Source organism: Urtica dioica, chromosome 6 (assembly GCF_054948205.1).
Source record: "Urtica dioica subsp. dioica isolate 48M chromosome 6, U.dioica_male_clone48M_v1_H2, whole genome shotgun sequence".
Classification (NCBI taxonomy): domain Eukaryota; kingdom Viridiplantae; phylum Streptophyta; class Magnoliopsida; order Rosales; family Urticaceae; genus Urtica; species Urtica dioica.
The window spans coordinates 826,629-840,162 of record NC_142761.1 but is presented as its reverse complement, the minus strand read 5'-3'; the positions used below and the strand labels follow the sequence as shown (position 1 = coordinate 840,162).

General features: G+C 37.4%; 3 protein-coding genes across 3 annotated transcripts; all 3 read right to left on the bottom strand.

The window, feature by feature from the left end:
• Positions 1-3,262: 3,262 nt before the first annotated feature.
• LOC149392687 (PAPA-1-like family protein / zinc finger (HIT type) family protein) lies at positions 3,263-6,371 on the bottom strand. The gene is made up of 7 exons (XM_089617630.1): positions 6,172-6,371; positions 5,352-5,697; positions 4,182-4,764; positions 3,992-4,092; positions 3,843-3,932; positions 3,633-3,760; positions 3,263-3,553 (listed from the first exon to the last, which is right to left on the bottom strand). The coding sequence occupies exons 2-7, from the start codon at positions 5,613-5,615 to the stop codon at positions 3,415-3,417; spliced, it is 1,305 nt and encodes a 434-aa protein (XP_089473756.1). The 5' UTR covers positions 5,616-5,697; positions 6,172-6,371; the 3' UTR covers positions 3,263-3,414.
• Positions 6,372-9,262: 2,891 nt separating this feature from the next.
• On the bottom strand, positions 9,263-10,032 carry LOC149392686 (Plant invertase/pectin methylesterase inhibitor superfamily protein). The gene has a single exon (XM_089617336.1). The coding sequence runs from the start codon at positions 9,865-9,867 to the stop codon at positions 9,304-9,306; it is 564 nt and encodes a 187-aa protein (XP_089473462.1). The 5' UTR covers positions 9,868-10,032; the 3' UTR covers positions 9,263-9,303.
• A 107-nt stretch (positions 10,033-10,139) lies between these two features.
• On the bottom strand, positions 10,140-12,166 carry LOC149392685 (Adenine nucleotide alpha hydrolases-like superfamily protein). Its single transcript, XM_089617337.1, has 4 exons — positions 11,845-12,166; positions 11,415-11,524; positions 11,199-11,317; positions 10,140-10,403 (listed from the first exon to the last, which is right to left on the bottom strand). Exons 1-4 carry the CDS (start codon positions 12,032-12,034, stop codon positions 10,316-10,318), a joined length of 507 nt encoding a protein of 168 aa, XP_089473463.1. The 5' UTR covers positions 12,035-12,166; the 3' UTR covers positions 10,140-10,315.
• Positions 12,167-13,534: the final 1,368 nt, after the last annotated feature.

The window sequence follows — 13,534 nt, the reverse complement described above, 5'->3', positions numbered from 1 at the left end:
AGAAAGAAATACAATTAAAAGATCGAATATCATTCTATAGATATCCAAAATAATTTTATTATTTTTATCAATTGAAAAATAACATCAATTTGTGTAAATAGAAAACAATAAAGGATTTTTTTTTAGTTCACATATAAAATTTTGAGGAAAAAAAAAAAACAAAATGATTTTTTTTTAGGAAGAATAGTTTTGATACTATATAATTTTCAATAAAGGAAGAAAAATGAAATATTTAACCAAGAGAAAAATAAAATCGACTGTAATCATTGCTAAAAAATTGTTGTTATAAACCCTATATTTTAATCTCGCCAAAACCGAATTCCTAGTATTTTCTCTTTCACAAACTAATTTGGTAGTTAACTCAAAAAGTTTTTGTTTTCTATTTTCTAATTTTTGTAGTTGTATTGAAAAATTATTTTGCAGTTGTTTTCAAAAAGCTGTTTGGTACAGTTTTCATTTTTGTTTTTGAGAAATTGAAAAAACTGAAAAAAGTGTTTGGTACAGTTTTCATTTTTGTTTTTAAAAAAATGTAAAGAGAAGATGAGGAGAGAAGAGAATAATTTTTTTTTCCAAAAACACATTTTATTTGTTTTCAGTTTTCTTTACTCTTTTACAAAACAACTTCAAAATTTTTTTAAAAAAATTTCCAAAAATTTTACCAAACACAATTTTCACTTTTTGTTTCCTATTTTTTTAACTCAAAAACTCAAAAAGTATTTTTGAGTTGATTACCAAACATAGCCTAAAGTCCTTGCAAAAGCCAATACTCCTCTATGCCACGTCATCCGCCAAAGGAAAAAAAGGAGCCTCGCAGATTCTTTCACCACGTCATCAGCACAAAAAAAAATTAAAAAAGCTGAATAGGTCCCACGAATAATAAAGCACGGCCACATACTCACAAATAACTCCAAAATGCTTATTTCCAATCGAGAGTCCATGGATTAAAATCTCGCATCTCGCGGTCGTACCGCACTTTTAATTTTGGAGGTATCTCGTCTCATACCGTGGTATTCCGCGGTATTTGATGAACGTTCGGGGTATCTCGTACCGCGTGGTAAATCGCATTTCGCGGGGTATACCGCAAAAAAAAGGTATTCCGCGAGGTATTTGAACAATAAATAAACTTTAAAAAAATACTTCAATTTTCATGCATACATAAAAAATTTAAACATAGAATTTTTATACATAGACATATTTCTTAAATTTAAATTTAAAATCTTAGAGTATCGAACACATAAAACACAATTCAGTCACGAAATTATAAGTAAAAAAAGTGTTTCTATTTACACTATGTACTATTATAATACAAATCCAAAATTAAATTAATTACATAAAATAAAACATACATTTGCCTTTTTTTTCTTAATAATGATAAAAAAAAAATTAAATGACAATTGTGGGAAAAGAAATTTGCCGGATGTATATAATATATATATATATGTTTTTAAAGTTTAATTGTATAAGGAAAAGCATATATGTTTTTTTGTACATAATTGTTTTTTTTTTTTACTCTGACAAGGAAAAAAAAAGCAACTTATATTCACTTTACAAGGTTCAAATTTAAAAAAGCAACGCATATGTGTATATGAATTGTGTGGAAGTTTATCACATTGCAAAAAATCCCACATCGGAAGTTAATTGTGCATTTTAATAATGAAACAACTATAAATAGCTTGATTGTGCAGGTCTGACTTACTTCAAAATTTTGGCTACATTAATTAAGTCATTTGGCTACATTAATTAAGTCATTTGACTTACTCCACTACGTTAATTAAATTAACATATTCGCGAATTTACAAAGGGCATTATGGTCTGTGCCGAAAATATGGGCTATTTGCTTAATAAAATGAAACTTGAGCTATTCCCCCAATAAGAATGACAAATTTGGCTAGTTACAACAAATTTCACATTCTTATTTCATTACGCTCATTCAAAAGAAAAAAAAATGTCATTATAAAATCTTTTCTAAGAGCTAATTTATAAGGATACATATGACAAAGGAGAAATATCATTTTTATTTTTTATTTTTCACTCAACTTTTTAACTTTTTTTTTACCATATCTTATTGACATCTCATTCACTTTCGGCTATCGAATTTATTTATTTTCCCGGAAAACTCAATCTTTACAATTTTGGCGAGAAAACTTTAAACTCTAAAATCTCAACAATCGGAACTCCATTTCACAAACCATAAATTGGGTCTCCTCTCGTCGAGTATATCAATTTCCACTTTTTTTTTTTGTCAAAATTAGGTTTCAAAGTCTGACAGTCGTTGTTTCGACTCGGACAACAAACGTGGTGCAACTTTGTGATCAATCATCAAAACGAAAGATACAACAATGATATTCGTAATAAAAACTTATAATTAGTATATATCTCCTCGCCTATTTTTTTTTGTGGATGATTAGTGATTACACTATGACTACAAAAAACTTAACAAAAGAAATGAAATGTCTACCAAACAATTATTTGAAAATAACTGCAGAAAATTATTAAACTATAATTATAAAAAATTGAAAAAAAAAAACAAATTTGAGTGAACTACCAACCACCATACAAAGTGCTAAAATTATTAAAACTCAAGATTGTTTACACCAAAAGGCGTGAATCATATATAAGTCAATATATTAGCAGGGAAGGTTTGACTTACTGTGTAGGTCCATCGTAGCTCCAATTGGTCCGACCATGAGAGCTCCAATTGACTGTAATCATTACTAAAAAATTGTTGTTATCTCTCCAAAACCAGATTCCTATTGTTTTCTCTTTCACAAACTATTCTTCCCTTTTTTGAGAGAAAGTCGATTCATTGAGTTGAAAGATAATTACCATTTAGAAAGTATAACCCATTTATATTTATATTAGGTCCTTCGTGTTAAACGTCTTTGCCAAAATACTTCTTTACGTCATTTGCCTCTTCTTTAACTCTTCTTTGGTCTCTAAATTTTGTACTACTGCAACCAGGGATGGATTTAGGTGGGGCCAGCAGGGGCACGTGGCCCCACTCAAAAAATCGGAAAAAAATAATGTATATATTTTTTAAAAATTATATATTCAAATATTTATTTTTCCATGACATATATATATTTGACCGCAACTCAGTTGTGATGTGGTGTTGGGACTTTTGAGTAATATTAAGTGTTTTGGTCTTTCCTTTATTGGATGCGTTCTTATGTTACTATAACACTTTTCCAAAAGAAAGAAGAGAAAAAAATGCCATCATAAAATGTTTGCCAAGTGCTAATTTATATGCAGAAAAAACAAATTAAGAAAAAACAACTTTATTAAACCCATAAGAATAACACGATGAGAATAGCCTCAAAACAAGTATCAACGAAAGGTACATGAACCGTATTTCTTTACCGTAGGAAGTGAGGTTAAAGCTCGTCGAACTAAATAACAGTATAGAATTGACTGTCAGTAAATAACTTGCACACTCCGGTTGATGGCTTTGTAACATTGAAGACTGCAAAGAGGAAGCTTCGACTTCGAATCGCGGTACTTGTACGCGTTCTCGCAATTCGGACCAGCACATTTTTCACGAGCAGGAGGGTAACTAAAAAAAAATCAAAAATTAAAAAAAAAAAAACCAGAAAAACTTGAAAAATCTGTAGCAAGTTTTGTGAGTGATTTACCTGCAGGGAATGTGGTTGAATATGGTTGGCAAACCAATATCTTCAGAGAATGTGACGATCGTTCCGGTGGGGCTATTGACCCACCTCACCGTTTTGGCCGCTAGTGTAAGCGAATTCGCAGCTTTTTCCTGCGAAATTGATCGAAGAACACAGTCAGAAAAATTCTATCAACCAAAGCTTTCTTCCTGGTTCGATGACATGTTAACCGACCTGTCTTCGTTCATCTCTCTGCTTCTGTATCTTCTCTTCCCTTTTCTTCCTTCCCGAATCTTGCCCGAGTATTCTTCTTATTGCCTCCGCCTATTATTACAGCGTTAGAGATTAATAGTAAAAAAAAATTAAAAAAAAAAAAAAATTACCTCGGCTTCTCGAGCGGCCTTCTCTGACTGAATCCGGCGTCTCTGAGCGGCCTCGGCTTTCTTCAGTTGCTGTTCCACATCAGAAAGTTTCTCCTTTTTCTCTGCAGTCGATCCCAGAATAGAGGGTTATCGAACAAACACGAAACGGAAAATAAGACGAATGGGAGATATTTAAGGGGAAAAAACTCACTATTAGAGTGGGACGATAGTAGGTCTGAGAGCTCAATAGATGCAGATATGGACTGCGTAGAAGACAGATTTCGTGTAGTAGGGATTGATTGGCCGTTTCTTCCTTTTGGATACAGATCAGGAAATCCTTTTTTCTTCTTCTTCTTAGAAGATTTATATTCACCTTCTTCTTCTTCTTCGTCTTCTTCCATATAGTCTACATCCTCGAATTCTTTCACGGGTTTCGAATTGTTTCCGAAATCTCTCCCATTCTCGTCATAGGAAACGTCCATAACCTCTCGGCTTTTGGGGACTTTGAAAACCGCCCGTTCTCTCTTCGCTCTGTATTCCTTCCCGTCTTCGGTTTCACCGGGATTCTTCGGAGCTTTGAGCCTCTCGAGGTATCGAATCTCGTCGTCTTTTTCGCCATCGTCGTTGTCATCGCTGAATCCATCGTGTAAGACTCGTCTCTTCGGGACCCGTTTGCTCTTACGGACGCGCTCGGTTTCGGAGCTCGGTTCGGGTCTCGACAGATTCTTGAATTTTACTCCAAGCCCTTTTCTTTTTTCCGAAGGGTTACGGGATCTATTCCCATATGTGTCGTCCTACATCATCACTCGAACGTGTTAAATTCAACCATTCTTCTTTTCCACCAAACACATGACGAGAAACTAAATCAGAAAATTACCCCAAAAAAGAAAGGCGAGATAATCAAAACCCTCTAGAAACAAAGAGGTACGAAGCTCTTTGCTATAATCAGAAAGAGCTATTACTAATTTACTATCACCCAGAATCCTCGAAAAACAAAGTGTCACAAAGCTGTTAGGAGCTAGATATTAGAGAATCAAAACAATTAGAACATAAATTATTAGGGGTTAATATAGGCTACTTATAAGTTATATTAGCCTATAAATAAGAGAATTTGGTAGAGGGTCACAGGAGAAAAATGGAATAGAATTCCGATCTTTTGGAGAGCAAAAGGACTCGCGAATTTCCCCGAGCTGTTTTGCAATCTGGGATTGTTGGAACAAAAGCTTTTCCCTATAAAATCAAAAATAGCTACGACGACCCTGTTCAGACTTCGGTAATCAGACTCGTGAACAATCAAAAGAGATATTCCCCTCGATACGAACTCTTAAATACTCGATCTTAACCCCTAAAAATCTGATCAGACACCACTGTTACTGATTACCTGAAGAAGAGTCTTCTCTCGAGCCGTGTGGATCGTACGAGTGACACCGCCGACTTTCAGCTTCAGCTTTTTCAGCTTCTTCTCGCTCCTCGTTCCGTCAGAAGAGCCGACCATCCCGTCCCGATTTTCTTCGACTTCGACGACTCTATGACTGCTCTGAAGAAACGACTGCGAATCGTGACGAGGCCTACGAGCCGCGTCGCTTCTCTTCTTCCTCACGCCGTTTCCCACGACCACCATTCCAGAGCCACCAAAGCTCTCCATTAATAATAAAGAGAAAAAAAAGATAGTATCACCGAACTATCATTGAAGACCACGAGAGGACACGCCTGGGAATATCCAAATCCTGTAGTTTTTAAGAGTCACAGGTTTGATATCAAAATTCTCGTTGTTTTGAGTTATTAATGAGTACGAGTATAAAAGGTAATTTTGTGCAAATCGTGTATTATTCATGAGTCATAAAGAAAACAAAATCACGGATAAAAGCTCTGAAATTTCAGCAGAAATATACTATTTTAAGCACTTCGAATTCACGAGACACAGCAATGTAGCGAAACGGATATACAGCTTGAGGAAAATGTTCTTCTTGTTCTACGTTAAGACCTGATTGGATTTGGAACACAGACTCTGTACCTTGAAGCTCAAGAAAAAAAGAAAGAAACATATTTCAGCTGAGCTTTTTACTTCACTGCGATCTCACACCAATTGTTCCGGAAACGATAAATTATAATGAAGTTTTTTTTTTCCAAAAATTTGATGCAATGAGCAATTTTCTGGAGAAACAAACGGCAACGAAAAATTGGGGGGAAAAAAATCTTACATGTATGGATTGAAGGAAGTTCGCGAAGAATGAGAAGCTCGGAGCTCGGAGAGAGGAAGAGAATACGGAAACCCTAGAGTTTCAAGGTGAGATGTTGATAGAGAGGAAAAGAGGAAAAGTGTGGTTTGCCATTTTTGGCCAACCCCAGAGAAACGAGCTTCACTTCTTTTATCTGCTATTTCTTTTTTCTTTTTCGTTTTTTTTTCTGATTTTTTTTTTTCTTTATTGTCTTGTTAGTTGTTTTTGCCTCGAAATTAAGTGAATTGGACGGGATTATTATTTCTTTAAGAACAAACAGAATTATTAGTAAAATTGATGATTGTTTTTTACCCAAAATAAAATTGTTTTTTTTTGGACATATTTATTACACAGTATTCGTAAAAAAACTTGATTATACTGTATGTATTTTGTGTTTAATTTGTTTTCTCCTTTCTTTCTTCGAGTAAAAGAAAATTTGCACTTCACTACAACTTTCAAGGCAAATTTAGAGTAAAAAAAAAAAACTGAGACTAATGCTCTATTTTACGTTGGACTTCAATTATGAAATTGTCTACCACGTTGTGAAGTGCAAAAATGATAGTTCAAGATTTGGAGGGACTAAAAAAGAAAAATTTGACGGGTGCTCTTTTTTCACCACGTATCTAATTTATTATCTACTTTCAAAAATCAGATCGCTATAAATTATAGGTTGGCTAATGATTTTAAGTTTTAATTACTTTTTTTTTTCTAGACAATGCTCGTGTAATTAATCTCTCCATCAATATTCAATAGCGTAAACTCATTTTCTTCCGGGCTATCGAGGAAGAAAGTGTCGAGGTGGCGCGGTGTCTCTCCACCTATTCGGCTGCCTCGGGTCAAGTTGTCAACTTCTCCAAATCCGATATTTTCTTCGGTCGTTTAGTCCCGGAAGACACCAAAAATGTGGTGGCCGCTAGTCTCGGAGTCGGGATCACGCTTTGCCATAAGCGTTATCTTAGGCTGCCTACTTTTACCGGTAAAAGAACTTGTGAGCTCTTTTCTTTTATTCGGGAAAGAGTTTGGAAAAAGGTCAATTCTTGGAGGGGGATTTGGTTTTCCCATTCCGGGCACGAAACTCTCATCAAAGCGGTCCTTCAAGCTATACCCGGATATGTGGCGAGTTGTTTCCGGATTCCCAAAACGCTTGTCAACAACATACACAAGATCATTGCTAAATTTTGGTGGGGAAGTAGCGGGGACGAAAAGAAGATCCATTGGTGCACGTGGGATAGGTTGACGAGACACAAGGCGGAAGGGGGTTTAGGATTCCGAAACCTCGAGTACTTTAACCAAGCTCTTACTGCTAAAAATGTTTGGCGGATTGCTCGTTTCCCGGAAAGCCTTGTTGGACGGGTGCTTAGAGCTAGCTACTTCCCGGACGGGGACCTTTTTGGCGCTAAGAGCAACTCGAGAAGCTCCTCGTTGTGGAGAGGTATGGTGTGGGGGAAGGAAATCATTGAAAAAGGGTCGAGATGGAGGATTGGGAACGGGGAGACGGTTTTTGTTACTCGAGACCGCTGGATTCCTAAGACGAGAAATTTCCTTCTCCATGACCCCCCGCCGATACCCGATAACATGACCGTGGCGGAGCTCAAACACAACGACGGCAAGTGGAATGAAGCCTTGGTCCGAGCGATGTTCATTAGAGACGATGCCGAAGCTATCCTTGCTATCCCGGAGAGCGAGGAAGGGCTGCCCGACAAGCTTTGTTGGCATTTTTCCAAAGACGGTGAATTCTCGGTGAAGAGCGGTTACCGTCTTGCCATGGCTGCGTCACCGATCGACCGTAACCGAGCTTCCTCGTCTTCCTCGGAGCCTACTTCGGCTTGGTGGAAGACCCTTTGGCGACTCTCGATCCCGCCCAAAGTTAAGATCTTCATTTGGAGGGTTTGCAAGGGGTGGATCCCTGTGAGGACGGTCCTCGCTCGTAGAGGAATCACCCCGGATACTTGTTGCCCGCTGTGCATCGGTGGTCCGGAAACGATTACCCATTCGATTTGGGGCTGTAAATGGTCTCAAAAAGTGTGGCATATTTCTAGCTTTGGCGACCTTGTTAGCGGCTTCCGTGGGGACGATGTCATCTCCTTCTTTATCACCGCCATGGAGAACATTGAGGTTAGTAAATTGGATTTCTTTTTGGTCTTGGTCTGGGAGGTGTGGAATCACAGGAACAACGTCTCGGCCGGGAAGAACAAGTGGGATCCGAGCGAACTCGTGGAATGGGCTGGTGGTTTCCTGGACGAGTACCGGAGGGCTAACTTGCTTCCTCCCTCGGCGCTCAAGGAGAGTCAGCGCACGCCGAAGAAGTGGCAGCCCCCGCCTCCGGGTATTTTTGACGTTTGTGTTTATGCGGCCGTGGGGGATGGGAGGTTTGGTACCGGGTGTGTGCTAAGGGACTACCGGGGATGGGTTGTCGCCTCGGAGATTATGTCAAAGGATGTGGGTTTTTCACCTCCCCTTGCGGAGGCCTACGCCATTCTTGAAGGGCTGCGTCTTGCCGAGGAGGTTGGTATCGACAGTATTGAGGTAAAGTCCGATTGTCTTGCGGTGGTGAATGCGATCATGAAGAACGAGGCTCCCTCAACCGAGTTGGGTACCATCTTGGAGAGTATTAAGGTGAGAAGAACTAATTTTGTGAATTTCAATATTTCCTTTCTTCCTCGCTCTTGCAATGTTGCGGCGCATAACATGGCTCGCTATGCTCTAAAAGTTAATTCGACCTCGCGATGGTTGGGGCTTGTCCCGCCTTGCGCGATGGCTGATGTTATTAAGGATCAAACCTGTTGATGTAACCACGGTATTCCTCCGCCATTTTAAGTGAGGGTTTATTTATGAAATTTTCCCGTGGTGCCGTCCACGTTTAAAAAAAAAAAAAAAAAACATTCTTAAAAAAAAAAGGACTTTGAAAACGCAAAAAATGAATCATACTAATTACGACGATACAGTAAAAATTCACAGTAATGTTACAGTGTCACCTATAATTTTACAAAAATATACATATATAGAAACACAAAGAAGAGAACGCACACAACAAACAAACGCAGAATAGAAAAGAAGAAAAAAAAGACGTTGATTGGTTAGGGTTTGCAGATCATCAAAATTCAAAGCAATGAATCACCACTTGATGACAGAAACAATGGCGAGGCAATTACTCGCCATTTTCCTCATCTTCTCGTTGTACTCGAACACCGGCGATTTCCCCTGGAAGCTGTCCTCGCAGTCGCCGGAGTCCGTCACCACCGCGCTGAGCATACTGTTCGCCGTCCCGTCGTCGCGCCGCGAGATCGCCTCCGACGCGCTCCGGAGATTATCGATCGCGTCGCCGTAGCTGTCCTTGCACTGCGCCAGCGCCGCCGCGGTCTCCTCGTCCGTCGACTTCGCCGCCGCCATCCGCGAGATCGCCGCCATCGCCGCCGCGGCGTGGTGCGCCGCCGCCTTGATCGCCGTCGCGAGGAGCGACGACGGATCGTTCCGGCCGGCGAGGATGAACGGCGAGAGAGACGAGAGGCACAGCGCCGGGTAGTCCGTCGAGTCGCAGAGCTTCTTCAGCGCCGGATTCGCCGGCTTCACCGACGGAATCTGAAGCTTCTGCGTCTTCAATGTCGCCGTTCCGGCGCCGGAGGAGGACGGTGACGTGGCGGCGAGAAGAACGAGAAAGAAGCAAGCGACGAGTTTCATAATTTTATCAACGAACGAAGAAAGAGAGAAAAAGATGAGTAATCTTTGTTTTTTTTTTTTTTTTTTTTTTGGTAAGGAAACGATTTGTGAAATGAGGTCGTAAAAATAACAAGGGTTTTAATTCGGGCGTGGTAATATTTAGCTTTTATTCAACGATTTGGCTTATTTTAAGGCTTACCTCTTATTTATGGTTCTACATAATAGCATAACAATAATAGGACACTTAATATATAAATTTATTTCAGATTCTCCCAAAAAGGTTATTATTAGCATTGAAAGCAAAACAGCATACATTATTATTATTACAAATACAAATAATATACACGAGGAAAGGAGTCTCTTTAAGTGAAAGTGTTTAAAAGAAAAGCTTACATTACATTTCACTTAATTTTATTGAACTCAAGTTTGGGTGAAATCACAAGACATGATATGATATGGATTTGGGTTTTCAGGTACGGTTGTCGCTTTGCTTCACGACGGTGACCGGGCACGAAGCGTTGTTCACGACATGGTTGCTCACGCTTCCCATTATCGCCCTGCAAATCCCAAACAAACAAAATCAAATCCCTTTTTGTTTATTATAATAGCAAATTTTACAATTGATACACCATATTGAGACCGCAAATTTAAAACAAATTTATTTTACTAAATAGTATTAAATAAATACACGCCTAGGAGGCGGAAGTAGTTTAGTGTAGCCGTCTCTTTTGTTATTAGAAGATAAATTTGGTTAAATAGGAGGGCAGTGGTGGATCCAGAACTTGAAAAGAAGGGGGGCCAAAATTCAGTTTAGGCTGAAAAAAAAAAAAAAAAATTAAGTCTGAATTTTTTTGTCCGGGGGGGCCCAGGCCACTTGACCCCACCACCTGGGTCCGCCCCTGTATGAGGGTAATTTTGCAAAATAGTCAACTTAAACGTTGAGAATTGTTAAATAACCAAGGTTTTGTAAATAGTCAATTTTATATATTTACAAATGTAAATATTAAGTAAATAGTCACTGCCATATTAAGTCACATCATCATTTATGACTATTTACCTAATATTTACCAAACATTGGTTATTTAGCAATATCAAACGTTTAATTTGGTTATTTTTCTATTTTTTTTGTAAATATAAACCATAGCATATGAAATTCGGTTTATATTCTAATAATGTCATTTATTATGACACAGAAATGATTTTTTAGCTATAGAAAGATTATTTTGGTCCAATTTATCACATTTTTCAAATCTCAAATAACTCATCCGAGTTTCGTGATGAAATCGAATTTCGTATGTTTACCGGCCATAATGTACCACACAATAGTTGAAGAAGAAGAAGAAATTATGTACCTTCTAATAGTGCCAAGGCCTCTATTACCCATAACAAGGCAGCTCAGAGGAATTTTCTCTACGGCTTCACAGATCTTCTCGCGAGGATCGCCCCAGTAGATCTTCATCACCACCACTACCTGAATTTTGATCATTTCATCAACCCCAATCAATTAAGTGCAATTTAATTATAATCGATGATTAACATTTCAATTAGAGTTAAAGCAATAATGATACCTCTTTCTTCCTGGCGATGGTGGATGCGATGTCAAGAGTCTCGGCGTCAGGCGTGACTCCGTACTTCTTCATCACGTGACTGTCACAAAACTCGCTCACAGGGATCAAAGCTGCAATTTCATCATTCTCCAGGGACCAATCAGCAATACGCACAAAAAATAGATATACTAGAGAAACATACTAGATCTTGATCGATAATCATTCATAATACACACAGAAAAAAAAAACACTGTCACACAACTCTAACCTTGATGATCTGATCTATATCATAGACTGAAGGAGTCTAAATTATTCATCAAATTTTGATCTATAACTAGGTCTATACATGTTTTAAAAAAGGAAAAATAAAATAAAATGGATCATAGAAAATTGAATTGTGAAGGAGAGTAAATTATTATTCAAATATTAAAAAATAAAAAAAGGAACATACGAGAGCCTGTGGTTTGCCAGAGTTGCATTTCGCCAGATTCGTAGTCACCCTCGGGACGGACGCAAATGAGGATAAGGTAATCCCCATCCCGGACAAGGTTGTCCACGGCCCAGGAAAGGGCCTTCCTGCTGCAAGCCGAGAAATCTACGGCCACTCCCACTCTCCTGCTGCTGTTATCCCCGCACTCCATTCTCTTATCCCCGTTGCCAAACACAACCCCTCAGATGATAGAGATTAGAGACGAGAAAATTAATTAGGAGACCGATTGTTTTGTGGTGAATGGAATGCGTGTGTGTGTATTTGCGGTACTAGACGACAGACACGACCCGCGATAACTGCTTGCTTTGTTGTCAACTGTGATGATGACTTTTCATCTGCCGTTGGATGTGTCGGTTATTCATCCACATCCAACGGTCCTTATTTATTTGTTATTATTATTCACTAATATAATACTTTTTTTATGTGCTTTTTCTAGTGGGCTGGTGTAGTGACTGGGGTTATTTTAGTCATTTACTGGCATTGTTTTTGTATAGTAAGTCTGATATTTTTTTTTTCAAAGTTTCATCGTTTTAATTGGTAAATAATTTTTTATTAAAATTTGTAAAAATGTTTTTGATAAATTAAACATAATTTAGAAAAGTTTAATTCGTAGCTTTTGGAAAACAGTTTTTCCTTTTTTTTTTTTTTTTTTTTAATAAAATTACCATTTATCTTCTAAACACATGTTTAGAGCAACTCTTATACAAGCAATCAAAGTTGTTTTATTTCATGTCAATTTTTTGGACACCTTAACATTGTGGATAGTAATTATTATGTCAATGGTGCCAATTTCTAGCACCTGCTTTTGTATATATAAAACACAAAAAATGTTGATACTCGGTACTATTAGTATACTCCTCCCATAAATGATCAATTGACACATTACAAAGGACTATGTGAGCATCTTTATCTTTGATTTTTCTATGTCGATCAAGAAATTGTTGAAATGTTACACCCTCATTTGACTTCATTTCATACTTCAGTAACATCAGAGTTACTCTGATATGCCAGACTACTAAAAGATAGTTTTGTTCAAATTTCTGTGTTTTTATTTTTTCATGCATGCTTTTGTATTTTATTTTTTCTATTATGTTGTGTGTCGTAAGTTTAATTTTTATTGATATTGTATTTGTATTGTTATTAGTATAATTTGTGTGTTTTTTATTTGATATGTATTGTGCTTAATTAATCTCATGTATTTTATTAATGATATCTAATTCACTCTTTTTTAATTGATGATATGTATTTTTTTATAGAAATAATTTAAAATATGGTCAAAATAATAAATCAAATTTTTTTAGGGTTGAATTTATAATTAAAAATTCCAAATTTGGAATTTTGTGTGGAACTATTCTAAACCTACACCAAATATGTCTCATCCCACATTAAATTTGATTTGGGTTGGAGTTGCTCTTATGCATTAGAGTCGCTCTTATTTACTTTTATTGTATTCTTTTTTTTATTATTGCTTCTTTGTTTCATTCATTTTCTTCTTCTTTTTTATTGTTGTATTTTCTTAGTCTGATACTCGAATGAGATGGAGAATGAAGACCCATGTGAGTCTTAAAGGCAAGTCTTCGAAGACGGAGGACCATCCGAAGTGGCAGAGAAAGATCCTTTGGTGGGACTCAAACTCGAAGACTTCTCTGTT

What these genes read in the sequence shown, in the direction of transcription:
- LOC149392687 (XM_089617630.1), bottom strand. Translation starts at nt 5,615, where the DNA reads ATGGAGAGCTTTGGTGGCTCTGGAATGGTGGTCGTGGGAAACGGCGTG. An exon ending in ACTATCGTCCCACTCTAATA is followed by an intron (nt 4,093 to 4,181) that starts GTGAGTTTTTTC and finishes GATCGACTGCAG; the next exon opens with AGAAAAAGGAGAAACTTTCT. An exon ending in TTCAACCACATTCCCTGCAG is followed by an intron (nt 3,554 to 3,632) that starts GTAAATCACTCA and finishes ATTTTTTTTTAG; the next exon opens with TTACCCTCCTGCTCGTGAAA.
- LOC149392686 (XM_089617336.1), bottom strand. Translation starts at nt 9,867, where the DNA reads ATGAAACTCGTCGCTTGCTTCTTTCTCGTTCTTCTCGCCGCCACGTCA.
- LOC149392685 (XM_089617337.1), bottom strand. Translation starts at nt 12,034, where the DNA reads ATGGAGTGCGGGGATAACAGCAGCAGGAGAGTGGGAGTGGCCGTAGAT. An exon ending in CTGGCAAACCACAGGCTCTC is followed by an intron (nt 11,525 to 11,844) that starts GTATGTTCCTTT and finishes ATGAAATTGCAG; the next exon opens with CTTTGATCCCTGTGAGCGAG. An exon ending in GGCCTTGGCACTATTAGAAG is followed by an intron (nt 10,404 to 11,198) that starts GTACATAATTTC and finishes TGGGATTTGCAG; the next exon opens with GGCGATAATGGGAAGCGTGA.